The sequence below is a fragment of the Dermochelys coriacea genome, chromosome 16 (assembly GCF_009764565.3).
Source record: "Dermochelys coriacea isolate rDerCor1 chromosome 16, rDerCor1.pri.v4, whole genome shotgun sequence".
NCBI classification, from domain to species: domain Eukaryota; kingdom Metazoa; phylum Chordata; order Testudines; family Dermochelyidae; genus Dermochelys; species Dermochelys coriacea.
In genome coordinates, this window is record NC_050083.1 from 21,065,770 (window position 1) to 21,083,317 (window position 17,548).

Genomic DNA, 17,548 nt, shown 5'->3' on the forward strand with positions numbered 1-17,548 from the left:
GTTAGATCTGAATCTAAAATTGTTAATTTGCTTTGATGAGAGGGAGATGTGAAGGCAAGTTCTTATTCATTATTTTAAGTATAAATGGCAGCTGTCTCAGTTTCTGTGACGAACTTTAAAAAGCCAGGGGAAATTTTTCATTTTATGACTTCATTTTTGCGTATCAATCAATCACCCCCCCCTCCTCATTATTAATAAACTTACCTCAAACCAAGTGTGCCAATTTGCCATACTTAGATAGTAAGCCTTTTTATTTAAGTAGGGTAGCCAGATGTCCTGATTTTATAGGGACAGTCCTGATATTCAAGGCTTTGTCTTATATAGGCGTCTATTCTCCCCCCGCCATCCTGATTTTTTCACACTTGCTATCTGGTCACCCTATATTTATGTGACACCACCAAATGGAATTGCTGTGAATCTCGTTTCAGTAACTTAAAAAAAATGTACCTTCTTTTCTAGACCAAAGAAACTATTCAGAAGTACAATCATGCCAAGCAACACTTGTCTCGTACTGAGACTGATGCTAAGGAGCTAGAGCGAAGAGCTCAGGAGATGGCTGTTAAACTTGTGAAAGCAGATCAGCAGTTAAGGTACATTTGGTTTGTTTCATATTTTTGGTGCTATGTAATGTAGATTCATTAAATGGAAGGAACAAAAGAAGGTGTGTTTCATGTTGCTTTCGGAGACCTAATGCTGTGATATTATGAGAAATAATGAATGTATTTCAAAAAGAAAAGGAGTACTTGTGGCACCTTAGAGACTAACAAATTTATTAGAGCATAAGCTTTCGTGAACGGAGCTGTAGCTCACGAAAGCTTATGCTCTAATAAATTTGTTAGTCTCTAAGGTGCCACAAGTACTCCTTTTCTTTTTGCGAATACAGACTAACACGGCTGCTACTCTGAAACCAATGAATGTATTTCAGGTTACTTCAGGCAGATACGAGGGATTTAGAACAGCACAAGACTACACAAGAAGGTATCTTGAAAGAAATCAATAAAGTTGTATCAGCAAGAGATTCTGAATTCCAGTCCTTAAGCCAGAAGATAGAAATATTGACTGAAAGGTAAGTATTTAATTTAATTTATTTTAAACATATGTTTAGCTCATCTAATGGCAAAGTAAAGGGACTACCTAAGTGTTCTTCTTGAACATATTTTAACTCTAAATTTAATCATTAGTCTTCAGAAGCTGCAGGAAGATATTCAGGTTGCAGAAGGTAATGAAGATCATCATCTTCAAATTCTTAAAGAAGCAGAAAATATTCTTCAAGGCAAAAAAACTGAGCTGGAAAGATTGAAGGATCAGGTAAGTTTAAAGAAAAAAAATATACGCACTCCATGCACTGGAAATAGAATCCATTATGTTCTGATTTTTTGGGGGTCAGAAGCGCCTAATTTTGTAGGTTTATTTTAGTGTCAGTATCTCCTCAACATGAAGTTCATACTATTTTTAATTGGCTAGTCAATACATATTACAAATTAAATACTATATACACGTGCTCCTAAGAGTGTTCACTTATATACCAGTGCATTGATAAATGCATTTTCACACTAGCCAAAACCTTCTTGACGTGTAGATGACATGCCCATTTATTCTGCACTCTTTGTTGTCAAGTACTTGTCAAGAAATCAGGGCTGAACAGTATATAAAACTTACCAGTAGAAATAATGTTATAGTCCAATTTTAATGTATTCAAATTTGAGATTAAAGGAAACTTGAAGATCTGTTCCATTTTTTTTTACCAAAAAATCTACAAAGATGTGGTGTTACTGTAATACTTTAGTAGGTAGGCCTTCCACATTACTGTATGGAGTTTTTGCAGATATGCTGTAAAGACAAGAAGTTTAATTTGATAGTTGAATACGTTACTACTTCCTTCTCCTCTTCCACCTGTTGCTTCTAGTAATAACTAAGGCACATCCCACAAACACTTGTGCACATAAGTAATCTTGGTGAGCCCCATGGGACAACTCATATGCATAAAAGTTACTCATGGGCATAAACATTTGATGCATTGGGGCTATAGATTGCAAGCTTCTTGGGTCAGACCTTTTCTTTTTTTTTTTTTTTTTTTTTTTTGTTTAAACTCTGTGTCTATACTGTGCCTACTAGCGCAAGGAGGATCAGGGCTTCAGCAGATTCTGCTATATCATAGAATACCAGGGTTGGAAGAGACTTCAGGAGGTCATCTAGTCCAACCCCCTGCTCAAAGCAGGACCGATCCCCAACTAAATCATCCCAACCAGGGCTTTGTCAAGCCTGACCTTAAAAATCTCTAAGGAAGGAGATTCCACCACCTCCCTAGGTAACCCATTCCAGTGCTTCACCACCCTCCTAGTGAAAAAGTTTTTCCTAATATCCAACCTAAACCTCCCCCACTGCAACTTGAGACCATTACTCCTCGTTCTGTCATCTGCTACCACTGAGAACAGTCTAGATCCATCCTCTTTGGAACCCCCTTTCAGGTAGTTGAAAGCAGCTATCAAATCCCCCCTCATTCTTCTCTTCTGCAGACTAAACAATCCCAGTTCCCTCAGCCTCTCCTCATAAGTCATGTGTTCCAGTCCCCTAATCATTTTTGTTGCCCTCCGCTGGACTCCTTCCAATTTTTCCACATCCTTCTTGTAGTGTGGGGCTCAAAGCTGGACACAGTACTTCAGATGAGGCCTCACCAATGTCAAATAGAGGGGAACGATCACATCCCTCGATCTGCTGGCAATGCCCCTACTTACACAGCCCAAAATGCCATTGGCCTTTTGGCAACAACGGCACACTGTTGACTCATATCCAGCTTCTCGTCCACTATAACCCATAGGTCCTTTTCTGCAAAACTGCTACCTAGCCATTCGGTCCCTAGTCTGTAGCGGTGCATGGGATTCTTCTGTCCTAAGTGCAGGACTCTGCACTTGTCCTTGTTGAACCTCAACAGATTTCTTTTGGCCCAATCCTCTAATTTGTCTAGGTCCCTCTGTATCCTATCCCTATCCTCCAGCGTATCTACCTCTCCTCCCAGTTTAGTGTCATCTGCAAACTTGCTGAGGGTGCAATCCACACCATCCTCCAGATCATTAATGAAGATTTTGAACAAAACCGGCCCGAGGACTGACCCTTGGGGCACTCCACTTGATACTGGCTGCCAACTAGACATGGAGCCATTGATCACTACCCATTGAGCCTGACAGTCTAGCCAGCTTTCTATCCACCTTATAGTCCATTCATCCAGCCCATACTTCTTGAACTTGCTGGCAAGAATATTGTGGGAGACCATGTGAAAAGCTTTGCTAAAGTCAAGGAACACCACGTCCACTGCTTTCCCCTCATCCACAGAACCAGTTATCTCGTCATAGAAGGCAATTAAATTAGTCAGGCATGACTTGCCCTTGGTGAATCCATGCTGACTGTTCCTGATCACTTTCCTGTCCTCTAAGTGCTTCAGAATTGATTCCTTGAGGACCTGCTCCATGATTTTTCCAGGGACTGAGGTGAGGCTGACTGGCCTCTAGTTCCCAGGATCCTCTTTCTTCACTTTTTTAAAGATGGGCACGACATTAGCCTTTTTCCAGTCGTCCAGGACCTCCCCCGATCACCATGAGTTTTCAAAGATAATGGCCAATGGCTCTGCAATCACATCCGCCAACTCCTTTAGCACTCTCGGATGCAGCGCATCCGGCCCCATGGACTTGTGCTCGTCCAGCTTTTCTAAATAGTCCCGAACCACTTCTTTCTCCACAGAGGACTGGTCACCTCCTCCCCATGCTGTGCTGCCCAGTGCTGTCACAAAAATAATATTTTGAAAACTTTCCAAGAAAGACACCTTCTTTAGCAATAATTTGACAGCCTGACATATTTTAATGTAGATATGAAAGTAGTTTAGGCAGAAGATTGTTAATTTTATTTTTGTACTGTAGATAGCAGCTAACCAGCAAGAGCTGCTGCTTTTGGACCTACTGTTGGGTCAAAAAAAAGAAGAGCTGCTCCTCCTTCAAGACGACATTGCACAGAAGAAAGGAAACCTCAAAGAAGCTCTTCGAGAAGGGGAGATTGAAGTTACTGATAAACAACAACAAATAAAAGTAAATTTTCAAATGTCTTAACAGTTCTTAGCTGTTTATCTGTGTAGTTTAGTTCAGTGAAAGGAAAAAAGTTAAAATATTTCATGAAGTTTTCAAAAAATTTCCCCACCCCTAAAAACAAAAAATTTGCAGTTTTGATAATACTAATGCATAAAGGGCCTGATCCGGATCAGTTAAAGTACAGAATCAGTCCCTTGGTTACTTTTTGGTAGTGGGTGTGTTTGTTATCAAACAGAAATGTCAGGATCAGTGGTTCCCAATCTATTTACCATTGTGGGCCGCATCCACACAATATATACACTACCTGTATGGCCCTGAGGATGTTCCATGGGCTGCAGCTGTGTGATGATTGGGCTGCACGTGGCCCACAGCCACTGGTTGAGAACCATTGGTTTGGATAAATGTAGCTAGAATTTCTGTTGTTGGGACAAATGGTTGGTGAAGAAAAACGAATCTGGCCAGTCTGTGTAATATATCCCGTACACAACAACAACAAAAAAAATCAGTCTTCTGTCCTCAGTTTTCTGGAAGAAAATTGGTGATACTAGATATATACATTTCTGGTAGAAAGAAAGAAATCTTAGTGGCCCAGGCTGTCAGTTCTGCCCTGGTATTGTGAAATTAAAATTCAGCACCAAGACTGATATTGTAAAGCTTTTTCTTTAAGGTTATTTAAGGGATATTGTTAGATTCATGTAGGTCTGTGAAATCAAAAGTTTACAGACTTCAAGAGCAATAGAAATGTTTTCAGTTAAAATATTTCTTCAAAAAAGATCTGCAATTACAATGTTCTTTCATGTTTGCAACCCAAAACATTGCAGTATTGTGCTAAAACATGAGCTAAAGTGAAACTGACTAGTCTCTTTTTATTATCCAAATTAAATTAAATGCAAAAAGTAAACACAGCAATAATGGTGATTTTAAAAAAGTAATTAATCTCTTGTTAGCAATACAGCTAAGGATTTTTTTTAAAACATGATTTTAACCCTGGCGTATTGATATAGGAAGTAAGGTCATTTCTGGAACAGCTGAATGCTCAGAGAGGAGAGCTGAATGCCCAGATAAATGAAAAAAGAACACACCTTTCCCTCATAAAGCAGGACATTGGAAAAGAAGAAGAAAATCTGCAGGGGGTACTAGGGCAAATAACTAAACATAAGACAGGTATGTCTCTGATGCCATGATACATTATTTTGTACAGGCTTGGAATGTACATAGATTTTTTTAAGAACACTTAAAGTTCTGCTTTTTTCTTTGCCAGCACCTACTGATTTTTTTTAAATTATTTCAAGTTATTAGCATTATCAGACACATGTCAAAGAAGTTGCTTAAAACATACTGCTTTACATTTCTTTTCTGGAATGAAGTCAAAATTTGAATGAAAGTTTTATTGAAAACCTGTCATGGGTTAAATATCTTCAGAAGTTTCAGAAGTGAAAGTCCTTCTTTTCCCCCTTCAATTAAGAATGGGTTTTCACTAAACGTGTGTGATGGGGCAGTGCCCTCAAGCACACCTCCTCCCCTGTTGGCCCTACACTTACACAGCCCACAGCAGCCTCTAGGCAGTTGGAATCATTTACTTAGACATGGATTCTAAGACCAGGATTCACCATGTGCAGGGTCTCACTAACTCCTTTTAGAGTGCACAAAACCCCCTCCTCAAGTCCAACACTTCTTTTGACCCTGGTGCTAATAATGACAAGCATACTCTCCCAAGTTCAAGAGTCCCCAGCTCTCCTCCCAGAGCTGGCTTATCATTCAAAGAGTCTCACTGACCCAGATCCACAAAGGGATGTAGGCGTTAGAGCACTGAGCGTTGCAGCACCTAGAAAAATCACAGGAACCACACTGATCCACAAAGCGTGAGTAAGGCACTTAAGCTCAGTGTACAGTGATTGGGGAGAAATAGGCACCTTAGAACACAATCCACAAAAACCAACATGCTAGACGTGGAGCTGCCTTAAGCTAGCCAATGGAAGATGCCAACAAGAGGGATGTATCATAGGCCTCACCCTTCTCACAGAAAGGCCCAAGTCTGGGCTTCAGAGAGGTGCCTTTCTCTGCTTAGTGATCCCTGAACCGGAACCTCAGGCAGCTTAGGCACCTAAGTAGTTCCTTGCAGAATGAGTTAGGTACCTGCCTTATGCCACACAAAATGGAGGAGGGGTAGTGAGATGAAGTGGTGGCGGTGCCTAGTTTATTACTGTTAACCCTGTGGTCAGAGCACTTGATTGGGATATGGGAGACCCATGTTCAATTCCCCCTTCTCTGTCAGAGAGGGAGAAAGTATTTGAACAGGGGTCTCCCACCTCTCAGGTCTGTACTCTAACCACTCAGCTATGAAATATTTTGATGTGGGGCTCCTTCAGTGTCTCCTGTTGAAGCTGTGCCACTGTGAATAAATAATGAAAGAGTGACTGGAGCAGGGAGACTTGAACCCTGGGTCTCCCATCTCCCTAGCCACCAGGCTACAGACTTATTCCCTCCCCCTGTCTGGCTCTACCTGCTGGATCAGACCCTGCACACAAGGTTCATACACCTATCTTCTCCAGTTTGAGTCACTGTGCAGCCTAAATGGGAGACAGACATCCAGACACCAGCCTGAGGCACAAATATAGGCTCCAAGGGCACTTTTACTCCAGAAGCTTACATGCCAAGTCACCTACAGAGTTTGCAGGAGTTTTTTGGTTTGCAGCAGAGCCTAAACGTGTATTTAGGTACTTAAGTACCTTTTGCAGATTGGGGCTTCTCTCCTTAAATCAGGAGTCCTCAGCTCTCCTGAAGCTGGGTTATACTTCAGACCAGTTGTAGCCCTCAGTTAGATTTTCCACAGGTATTCTCTTTTTACTCATTCCTTTCACCTGGCAGCTTGTAGAGATTAAGAAGGAAGTTATCGTCGTCATCAATCATCATCATCCCACTAGCATCTCTAAAATCTCCTCTCCTTTTGGAGACCCTTATTCAACTGACTCTGATAGTCTTTTATTGGGCTTAGGTGCTCATTAGTCAGATAGCTGGCAGTCAGCCAGGTGGACCAAGATGGGCTCGTTCTTCATAATGCATTCCATCATAGGTAGACTAGGCCCTGACTCCCCTTAAAGGGCCAGCCACTGTTACAATGAGGATGTGGTACAATGTATTTGAAATTACATATAAAAATCTCCATTTAAAGAACACTAATTGCAAAATTAAGCACTCAAAAATTAGAAAACTCTTGTGTATATACATTATAATACAATCTTTCATTACATTGTCAAATACTGTATTTTCTCTACTTCACTCATTACAGAAGTGTGCCCATTGATGTTTTTAGAAGTCATTAACACTGTGAATTCTTAAATTCTAAAGTGGATCCTTTAGTGAATGGGACACTCTTGGCAACAAAGTTCATTTAGGTGAATCCTGTTTTTAATGCATTTTTGCAACGATCATCTTTTGGTTTTCCTATAACTGACTTGATTTTATTTCTTTCAATTAGAACTGAAGCACATTCTGGAAATGTTACAACTTGAAAATAATGAACTACAAGGTCTAAAACTACAACATAGCCAAAAAGTTAATGAATTAGAAAAGACTCAAGTTGCAGTACTAAAGGTAGGTGGTGTGGTGGAGTAGGTAACTGAACTCTGGTCTCCCAAGTCCCAGGTTCGTGCCCTTACCACTGCACTATCCTTCCTCTCAAAGAACCTCAATTAAATCTGACACAATGCAGTAGAAAGTGTCAGTGTGCAGTTTATATTTCATGATAACTTGTAAAATCACAGGCTGTTTGCCTTTGTGTATAGTTTAGTGACAGGAGTAGTAAGTGCTGTACTATGCAGGCTGCAATGAACTCTGGGAACTTTATGGATAAAAGGTCCTATGCAGATGTACAGAAAGGTGGTGTTAGCTTGGTTTTATTTTTTTTAATATCTGCATCTGTTACACACATACTATATTTGTGTCTTATTTCATAGGAGAAACTAGAGTTAGAGAATCTCCAGCAACTGTCCCAGCATCAGAGAGGGGAAATGGAGTGGCAGAGACAGCTCCTTGAGAAAGACCAGCAAGAAAAGGAGATGCTGGCTTCTCAAATGCACACTCTGCAAAACAACACTGAATCTTTGAGAAAAGAAAAGCAACAACTTGAAGAAAATTGTCAGAGTTTGGAGAGAAAATTGTCACAAACTAAAAAGTGGGTGCAATAAACTTTTTCAAAAATCAGTGGTTGGAAAGCTTTTGTTCTCTAGAATTACTTTTTTGCATTTATTGTCATGAACGATTTGTTCCTTTTTTTTTTTAAAAAAGAGGATAAATGACTGTACTATGCATTACTGTGGAGGTGTCTTTTAATCATTCCTACTTTGGCTTGTGTCTTTTTAAAACTTCAGTTGAACACTTGCTACATCTGCGATACTTTGGCAGTGTAGTAAGAGACCATTTGAAAGCGACATGTTCAGTCTTGAAATGGGACAGGAGATGTTACTTCCCATAAAACTGCCTGTAGTAGTATAGCTATTTTTTTTTTAAATCCTTGCCAAATATTTTAAACAGACCAAGAATGTGTTGTTTTTTTCTTCACATTTTACAGAAATTTAACTGCTATTGAAGATAGTAGCAAAGCTGCACTGTCTAATGTAGAGAAAATGGACTTAAAGGTCAGAAAACTGCAACAGGAAATTGACCAACTAAACAGACACAAAAAATCACTAAATGGAGACATTGCAGTAATAGAGCAGCATCTTCAAGGTAAAGAAAAGTTGTGAATTTTAAGTTACAATGTATAGCTTCATATTTTTACTTAAAGCCACAGTATATGTCAATCAGTTATATAATGTAGCATGCTAAGTGATATATCCTGGGTTAAATTACAGTTTTCTATTAGACTCATTCTTCAAATATTATAGAAAGTTCCTTCTGTGTGTGCATAACACACACAGAGACGTACGTGTGGGGTTAATTCATGGATTGTCAATTCAGATTATTTTCTTTTCTTTTACCAAACATATATTTTGTTTTCTGTAGAAAAAAAGGAAGAGCTAGATACATTGACGGGTGAACTGAGTGACTCCAGGCAACAACTTCAGCTGGTAGAACAGGTTAGCTTTGCTTAAAGATTAAATATATGCTTAATCAAAAACTAAAAACTATGTTACAACAATGCAAACACCGAAGCATAAACCAAAGGATGGTTTTTCATTATCCTCCCCAGGTTCATATTTTTTCATGTATGTATTGTAATACAGCTGTTTTCTGGATCTGTGCATATTAGCTCAAGAGTGTGGGCCTTACAGATTGTTTAGATATTTTAGACTTCCATCAAGAGGAAAAAATCCTAAATGAGCTCAAGTCACTTGGAGCACAATACCATTTTAACTAGGATCCAAGATGTTTTGTTGTTGTTGTTAAAACATGGAAGGAAGGTTGATCTGGGACAATGTTCATGTCCAAAGTATACATTTCACAGTTTAAGATATGTCCTCTTGCAACTCTGTAGTAATTTTCCCAATCCTGCAATCCTCAATAGCTAAGTTTGGACATCAGCAATAAGGTAAAATAAGGTTGGCAGAATATGGCCCAATGAGAGGATTGTTTTGTGTAGGATGCTTAGAGAATTTATTTTGAGCTACTATTCACTTGATTTTATATTTGATCTATAATGCAGGATCTGAAAAATACCAAAAGGCACCAGGATGAGTTGCTTAGAGAGCAGGCAACCCTAAAAGAAGACATCAGTGAATGTTTAAACAAGTATAAGGATTGCCAAGAGGGACAGAAAAGAAAGGAGAACCAACTGCAGCAGCTTCAGAGAGAAATCGAAGAGAGGAAACTAGAACTAGCCAAACAAGAAATGGTAATGAGACTCAAATTATCTTTCTTGTCTCTGCATGACTGGTGGAGACACAGCTTCTGTGCTTCTAAAATTATTTTGGCAAAAAGGGTATAGGTGTGAGTTTGCAATTTAATATAATACTTCTAATTTTTTTTTAATTTCATTTGGAGAGAAATAGCAAAGCATGAGATTTCACATTCTGGAACAGAAACTTTTACACTACAAAACAATGGCAATCCATTATTAATAACAAAGAGCCAGATTCTCCCCTGTGGTATGACCACTTTGTGCTGAAATGCAGCACAAAGCTTTCTTAAAGCAATGGGAAGATCATCCCAGTGTAAGGAGATCTTTTTGCAGAAGAAAGTTGGCACATAGTATCTATTCCACCCACCCCACCCCACACCTACCCTTCTGGCTGCAGGTATAGATGGTATCTCAAGGGAAAAAGGATCATTGATGAAGTTTCTCTGCACCCTTTTATCCTCAGCTGTTGAGAGCTAGCATAAAGCAGCTCTTAAGCTGTTCTGACCTTCACCAGGGAATTGAGCAAGCATATTGCTGATTCAGGATCATGGGAGCATAAAGGTGGGATAAATTGGGACATGATCAAAATTTTGAGTTTCAACATAAATTTAAAAATTTTAAAAATAGGACAAATGTTAATGAAATTGGGGAGGGGGGGAAGAGAGGAAGAAAAAGCTAATGCAGTCTTGGGATGCATCAGGTGAGGTATTTCCAGTAGAGATAAGGAGGTGTTAGTACCATTATACAAGGCTCTGGTGAGACCTCATCTGGAATATTGTGTGCAGTTCTGGTCTCCCATGTTTAAGAAGGATGAATTCAAACTGGAACAGGTACAGAAAAGGGCTACTATGATGACCCGAGGAATGGAAAACCTGCCTTATGAAAGGAGACTCAAAGAGCTTGGCTTGTTTAGCCTAACCAAAAGAAGGCTGAAAGGAGATATGATTGCTTTCTATAAATATATCAGGGGGATAAATACCACGGAGGGAGAAGATTTATTTGAGCTCAGTACCAATATGGACACAAGAACAAAAGGATATAAACTGGCCATCAGGAAGTTTAGACTTGAAATTAGACAAAGGTTTCTAACCATCAAAGGAGTGAAGTTCTGGAACAGCCTTCAAAGGGAAGCGGTGGGGGCAAAAGACCTATCTGGCTTCAAGACTAAGCTCAATAAGTTTATGGAGAAGATGATATGATGGGATAGGCTAATTTTGGCAATTAATTGATCTTCGACTATTAGCATTAGATATGCCCTATGGCCTGTGATGGGATGTTAGGTGGGCTGGGATCTGAGTTATTACAGAGCATTCTTTCCTGGGTGTCTGGCTGGTGAGTCTTGCCCACATGCTCAGGGTTTAGCTGATTGCCATATTTGGGGTCGGGAAGGAATTTTCCCACAGGGCAGATTGGCAGAGGCCCTGGGGGGTTTTCGTCTTCCTCTGCAGTGTGGGGCATGGGCCACTTGCTGAAGGATTCTCTGCACCTTGAAGTCTTTAAACCACGATTTGAAGACTTCAGTAGCTCAGACATAGGTTAGAGGTTTGTTACAGGAGTTGGTGGGTGAGATTCTGTGGCCTGCGTTGTGCAGGAGGTCAGACTAGATGATCATAATGGTCCCTTCTGACCTTAAAGTCTATGATTCTATGATTCCCTTTCATGTTTTGACTGGCTATAAAGCTACTTGGAATTTGATACGTTGAAAAATCAATTTTTTTAGTTGTGAATTTTTCTTTTGACATCAGTTCTATTCAATGCCATATTTTACATTCCTCTCCCACACAAAATGATGTGTGTATGCTCATCAGCTGCAGATGAAGATCTGGGCCTCTGTGTGTTACAATAATAGTAGATAAATAAAACCAATTTCTCATATTTATTTGTTTCCATGTATAGAAGCCACAATCTTACTGAAATAAACCATCATACTTATAACAGTTGTGTCTCATGGACAGCAGTTTTGTATCTGGGAGAATGCCATTAGTGTTGGTCTGATGAGTCAACAGCTTATTGCAGTGCTATGTCACACATGGATATGGGGAGTGGCTGGATGCATCTGAGAGACTCAACATCTGTAGAAGAGAACTCTGAACACTAGGTTTCAGAGTAGCAGCCGTGTTAGTCTGTATTCGCAAAAAGAAAAGGAGTACTTGTGGTACCTCAGACTAACAAATTTATTTGAGCATCAGCTTTTGTGAGCTTAAGCGCAAATAAATTTGTTAGTCTCTAAGGTGCCACAAGTACTTTTCTCTTTTCTGAACACCAGTGTCATGTACAAACATCCAGCTTTGTAATATCTAGCCTAACGAACAGTAGTACAGTTTGGGGGGAAACTGAACTCTTGTTAAAGATTTTATGTAAAGAGAAAACAAACCATTTCATGGGAAATTTTGAAATAAAAAAATAGAAAAAAGGGGATTACCCATTTTCTTAAGAAGTTACTTTTGTACCATAATTAAAAGCAGGATTAAAGGATGGAGAAATGTGTTTATCTAGATATCCTTTAAATGTTAAGAAAAAGAAAAGCTAAGACACTAGCTCATATTCATAAAGAAAATCATTTTCTGTGTTTCTCAGATTGATTGCTAGTGTGAAGGTAATGGAATTGAATTGACATCAGTTCTGACTTTGCCCCCCTGTATTCTTTTTCTAATATAATCTGTGGTGATGGTATTTGCTATTATTGAGCTGATACTACCCAACTGTCTCAGCAAAACTTAACACTTGACATCCTCTCTTTGTAGATTCTTCAACACCTCAAGGCAGACACTGAATGTGAAGAAAAAAAATTAGAAGAGTACACAGCTAAATTGAAAGATCAGAAACAACTCTTGGAACAGGAGCTAACAGACCAACAAAGTAAATTTGAGCAGGCAATTGCTAAAGTAAGATTGGTAGAAGAAAGGGTTGAGAAACTGGAAAAGGAGGAGACCTGGTATACAGCACTGGAAGAAACAGTGAGAAAAAACAGTAAGATACTACTTACGTGCATAAAACTATGATATCATATGAGGGCTGATCCAAACCCTATTGAAGGCACTGGGGTCTTTCTATTGACTTTGCTAGGCTTTGGATCAGGCCACTGAAGCAGATTCTTAATAAATATTGATTGAGCTTCCCTACTTGGGGATGGAGAGTTCCCAGGTTGATTTCGCTAGACCCAGTTGTTTTACTGTTTGTTTAGAAGACCAGTGTTCATGAAAGTGAGAAAAATTGCATGGTAGTAATTTTCATAGGATTTGATCTTGATGGCATGACTATAACAGAAGGAAAAAGCAATTCCTGCTCTACTCTGTTAACCAGCAAGACAAGTGTGAAGAACTGTAAAACTCAATAGGATTGAAAAAGGAATTTCATGATCTCATAAAGGGACTTAGATTATTCTCCAGTTATCACCATCTGAATAGGATTTCAACCATAAAGACCAATGGAATTTCATTTCAGTGCCCTCTTACAGTTATTTATTGGCAAGTGTGTAATATGAGGGTTTGGGTTTGTTTTTTTTTTTTTTTAAGATAAAACAGAAGTTAGTATCATCTCTTTCAGTCTTGTTCAGTTTCTCTACCATAAAAGAAACAGTTAGCACAGCAGTATAGAGAAGTTGCGGGTCCCTGAAAACTGAAGAAACTATGGGTTTTGTATAGAGAAACTTTTTAAATTAAGATTCTAGATTAGATTAAATTAAATTTAAATTCTAGAGCTTTTGTTTCATGTCCGTCCCCCCCAATGATTTTTGCAATTAGTGCCATACACCCAGTGTGAGTGGATACATTGACTTTCTGCTGATTAAAGTTTTTTTAAATTTAATTCCAGGACATCAACTCTCAGAAAAAGAAACACAGTTACAAGAAAAAAAACAAGAGTTTTTATCCCTCCAGAAAGAACTAGAACTCTCAAAGGCTGAGTTAAACCACCTCCAAGATCAGATCCTGTTAGAGAGGAAGAAAGCAGAAAAGCAAATCGCAGGTCTGAAGGAAGCAATCAAAACCCAAAGGACTCAGCTTGAGAGAGCACTTAATGTATGTTTTCATTGTGTTGCTATAAAAAGAACAATTTTAATTACTTTGCATTTTTCTTTAGAGAGAAAAATGCTGTATGTCCTTTTGAGCCTACAGGATACAATTCAGGCAAACAGCTTGCAAGTCACCTACCCGCACTCTGCTGTTCCTATGATGCCTTGCAGCCACTCTCATACTTGATCCTATTTAGAGTGTACTAACTGTTCACAACAATATTATTTTAAGTCAGAGACATGGTTTTACATTTACATGCATGTTTGTTTTTTTTTCCTGAACTGAGTTTGTCCATAGGAGAAACAAGTAAAGTTTCAGCAATTTTCACATTTATATTTTAGGAAAAAGAGCATGAAAACAGTTTTTTGCAGAAAGAAATGGCAGCAGTAGAACTAGTGGCACATAATAATCATGAACGAGCAAAACGCCTGATTAAGGAGCTGGGCGAGATCCAACAGGATTATTTGGATCTCAAGTCACAGGTATGGTCTAGTACCTAACCATAATTCCATTTTTTCAATGGGAAATTTTGCCTGGAAATTTATGTATTTTCTAAACAAATTAATTTTCATTTTTAATGTGCCTGTGTTCACTTCTGTTATTAGCATAAATAAATGCATTTAAAACATCCAATCAACACACAATCTATTGAGGGCCTAATACTGCAGTCCTTTCTGATGCAAAACTTGCACTGAAATCCTGGACTACAGGATTAGGCACTAATTGCCCTCAAGAATAATCAGTGTTTTTGGAAATTGAATTGATATTTGTGAACCTGCTTTTATTTATTACGGGCACATCAATGGAAATCCTAGTATTTCTGTCTTTCAGTCAAGCTAGCACTAGTAACGTTATCAAGCACACTTTTTGATAGAGTTTTTAACTAAACCAAACACATGAAAAATTAAATAGAGCCATCTGTTGAAAGTAAACTATTCAGTGAAATGCTTATAGCATACCTGAAATGGAGTGTGCTCTTGATGCCCAGTTTCAGTTACTGATGCATGGCTAGGTTTTAGAGTATATTTTGAGTATAACCATGAAATTACTTTACTTTACAACTCTGGAAAACCTGAAGCCTCATTAACTGTCAGTCACGTCATGTATTTTAGAAATTCCCATTAAATACATGCATGTGACTTTTTTTTTATTTTTAGATGTAATTTTCACAATCTCTATAGAACTTTTGGTCAGTTTCTAAAGAATGATTGCAGTTTTCAGGTCAGATGTACTGTCTTTTTTGTACTTCACAGATTTGAAGTGTGCAGTAATCCTACAAAAATGCAGTCTCCCTCTTATTTTACAACTTAAACTGTAATGTTCAGCCAATAAAATTGCTCTATTGGTTGAACTATCCTAGTCCACTAATTTTGACTTGAGAGTGCCTCAGAGAGGAATGCTATCAGTACCTATACAGCAATTCAAGAGGACTGAGAGAAGATAGGAAATGGAATGTTGGTGTTTTAATATTGCCAGTCTGACCTCAAGGGACCTTCAAAATTAGTTTACAGCTATGACAGAAGTTCCCTTCTGTTTGAATTACAGATGCCTCATCTATACATCAGGATAAAACTTCTTAGCTTGGTCTTACAGGCCAAATTCTGAAATGTTTAGAAAGCTACTTCTGTTCATTTTTAACAGCAGTAATGAGAGCAGTCTACAACCATGCATAACTGTTCAATTAGAATGTTTTAGAAGTAGGCGTGGGTTGTTAATGCAAAAAGGCTATAGGTTGGTGCTGTAACTTTTAACAATAATTTGATGGCAATATTGCGTTATCCCTCTTTAGAGCATAAATCTGTCTTTGTACTGCTATTTAGATTAAAACTCGGGAAGATTTGGAAAAGAGACAAAAGGAGATAAAAGATGCAGTGAAGATGCTAAAATTGGAGGTGAAAGATGAAATTAGAACTGGCCTTAAAGACGTAAGCCAATCTCCTCCAGAGCTGTTGGATGATCTGGAAGCTGTTTTTGAAGCAAAAGAATGTCTGGAGTGTGAACTAGAAAACTTAAAAGAGAACTTTCCATTTGCAGCTAATGAGGAAAGACAGCTGTCATTTGAAGAGAAGAGGGATTTGTCCAAAGTCCACTTAATGGTAAAATTACTTTAAAAACCACTTTATATATACAATCAAAACAGTGCATCGGTCTACAGCAGGGTTAAATTTGGCCCTATTTGTTTAAATTGGCCACTTGATTGTATATTCTGTATACTTCATTTCACCATTCTCAATCTCCCATGCATAACTGGATATTCCTAGTAACCTCTCTCTCTGATTAAAACTGGATTGCTTAGTTGAGCTAAACTACATTTTTCTGGTACATCTTTTTGGTTACTAATAATCAACTCAATCCCTCATTCCTTACACACACCCCAAACTCCATTGATTTTAATGGAAGACTTGCATGGGAAAGGAATGGAAGATTGGTCCCACTACATATTTAAGTTTTTGGTTTATATGGCAAGGTATAGATTTAAATTTTTTTTAAAAAACATTTAAAACCTTGTGTTTTGGCCATTGAATATGATTCTCTTTTCTAAAGGCATGGCGAAGCGTGGCATGGCGTGGAGAAGCACTCAGAGAAAAGCTGCGTCACCATGAAGATCGGCTCAAGGTTGTTTCTCACACACTGTATAACGCATTTATTTATTTATAAGCCTAGTAGGGCACCATTGAAGAGTTCTTTTTTCCTTTTGGTTCTTGAACCATAATTTTAAATAAACATACAATACGTCTTGCAACATCATAGCTCTTTCCATTGGGATGAAAAGGAAGGAGAGGAAGGCACTGTATATTTTCAATGTAAATTAATAATTTATTGCTTAAAGTTCATGTTTAAACATGCTTCTCAACACTACGTTTCCAAAAAGGCTTTTGTATGTGAATGTTGTCATAATTCTTTGGTAATGCAGTACATTGTGTAAGTTAACAATGTGATAGCCTCTAATACAAGTCTAGCCACAATCACAGATGGAACCAGATTTTGGTTAGCGCACATCTGCTGCTGTTCTTTGAGTGATGTTTTATGATGTTAGAAGATACCATACAAATATTGCTTTTCTGAATGGTCAGAACAGGTAGATTATTAGAACGGATAGGCAAAACAGCTTCCATCATATTGTGTGGTTTTTTTTTTAATAGTCTGACCTTTACTTTCAGTTAGAAAACACCTGGAACTGAAGCAGAAATTGGATATAAGGAAATAATTTAGTTCTGTTTTATTAAAGGCTCAACTTCGACAATGCATGTCCCACCAAGTGGAAGTATTGATTAGAGGGAAACAGCAAACGGAGGGCACCCTGCACAGCTTGAAGAGACAAGTCGACGCACTAGATGAACTGGTTAGCAGCACCACTGCAGATTCACTCCTTCTGTCCCAGAGCTCATCTGGGCTAATGTCCTCCCTTCATGATGATCTTAATGTAACGCAGAACCAGGTAACACTTTAGAGCATTTTTCAATACCACATTTTCAAATCATTATGGTCTATTAACTCTGATGGCCACCCTGCCATAACCAAACATACACTAATGCACTTTTTCATAATCTTATGCTGCTGTAAAATTGTCCTGGCAAGTTTAATACAAATATTAGTGTTTTGAAACACATGCATACAAA

At 38.4% G+C, this 17,548-nt stretch overlaps 1 protein-coding gene across 4 annotated transcripts in view; it reads left to right on the forward strand.

Annotated features, from left to right (window-relative positions):
- Nucleotides 1–17,548, forward strand: part of CNTRL (centriolin) — a 59,179-nt gene that overhangs the window by 38,772 nt on the left and 2,859 nt on the right. The window contains exons 27-42 of one of the 4 annotated variants that reach the window (XM_043498762.1): nt 460–590; nt 926–1,066; nt 1,182–1,308; nt 3,912–4,076; nt 5,081–5,240; nt 7,555–7,670; nt 8,033–8,250; nt 8,647–8,804; nt 9,081–9,154; nt 9,721–9,909; nt 12,660–12,885; nt 13,729–13,934; nt 14,270–14,410; nt 15,749–16,024; nt 16,473–16,544; nt 17,158–17,367. In XM_043498762.1, the coding sequence (XP_043354697.1) occupies nt 460–590; nt 926–1,066; nt 1,182–1,308; nt 3,912–4,076; nt 5,081–5,240; nt 7,555–7,670; nt 8,033–8,250; nt 8,647–8,804; nt 9,081–9,154; nt 9,721–9,909; nt 12,660–12,885; nt 13,729–13,934; nt 14,270–14,410; nt 15,749–16,024; nt 16,473–16,544; nt 17,158–17,367 (2,610 nt within the window). Of the gene's footprint in view, nt 1–459; nt 591–925; nt 1,067–1,181; nt 1,309–3,911; nt 4,077–5,080; nt 5,241–7,554; nt 7,671–8,032; nt 8,251–8,646; nt 8,805–9,080; nt 9,155–9,720; nt 9,910–12,659; nt 12,886–13,728; nt 13,935–14,269; nt 14,411–15,748; nt 16,031–16,472; nt 16,545–17,157; nt 17,368–17,548 lie in introns of those variants that run through there. The other 3 variants (XM_043498764.1, XM_043498763.1, XM_043498765.1) reach the window with 3 other exon arrangements.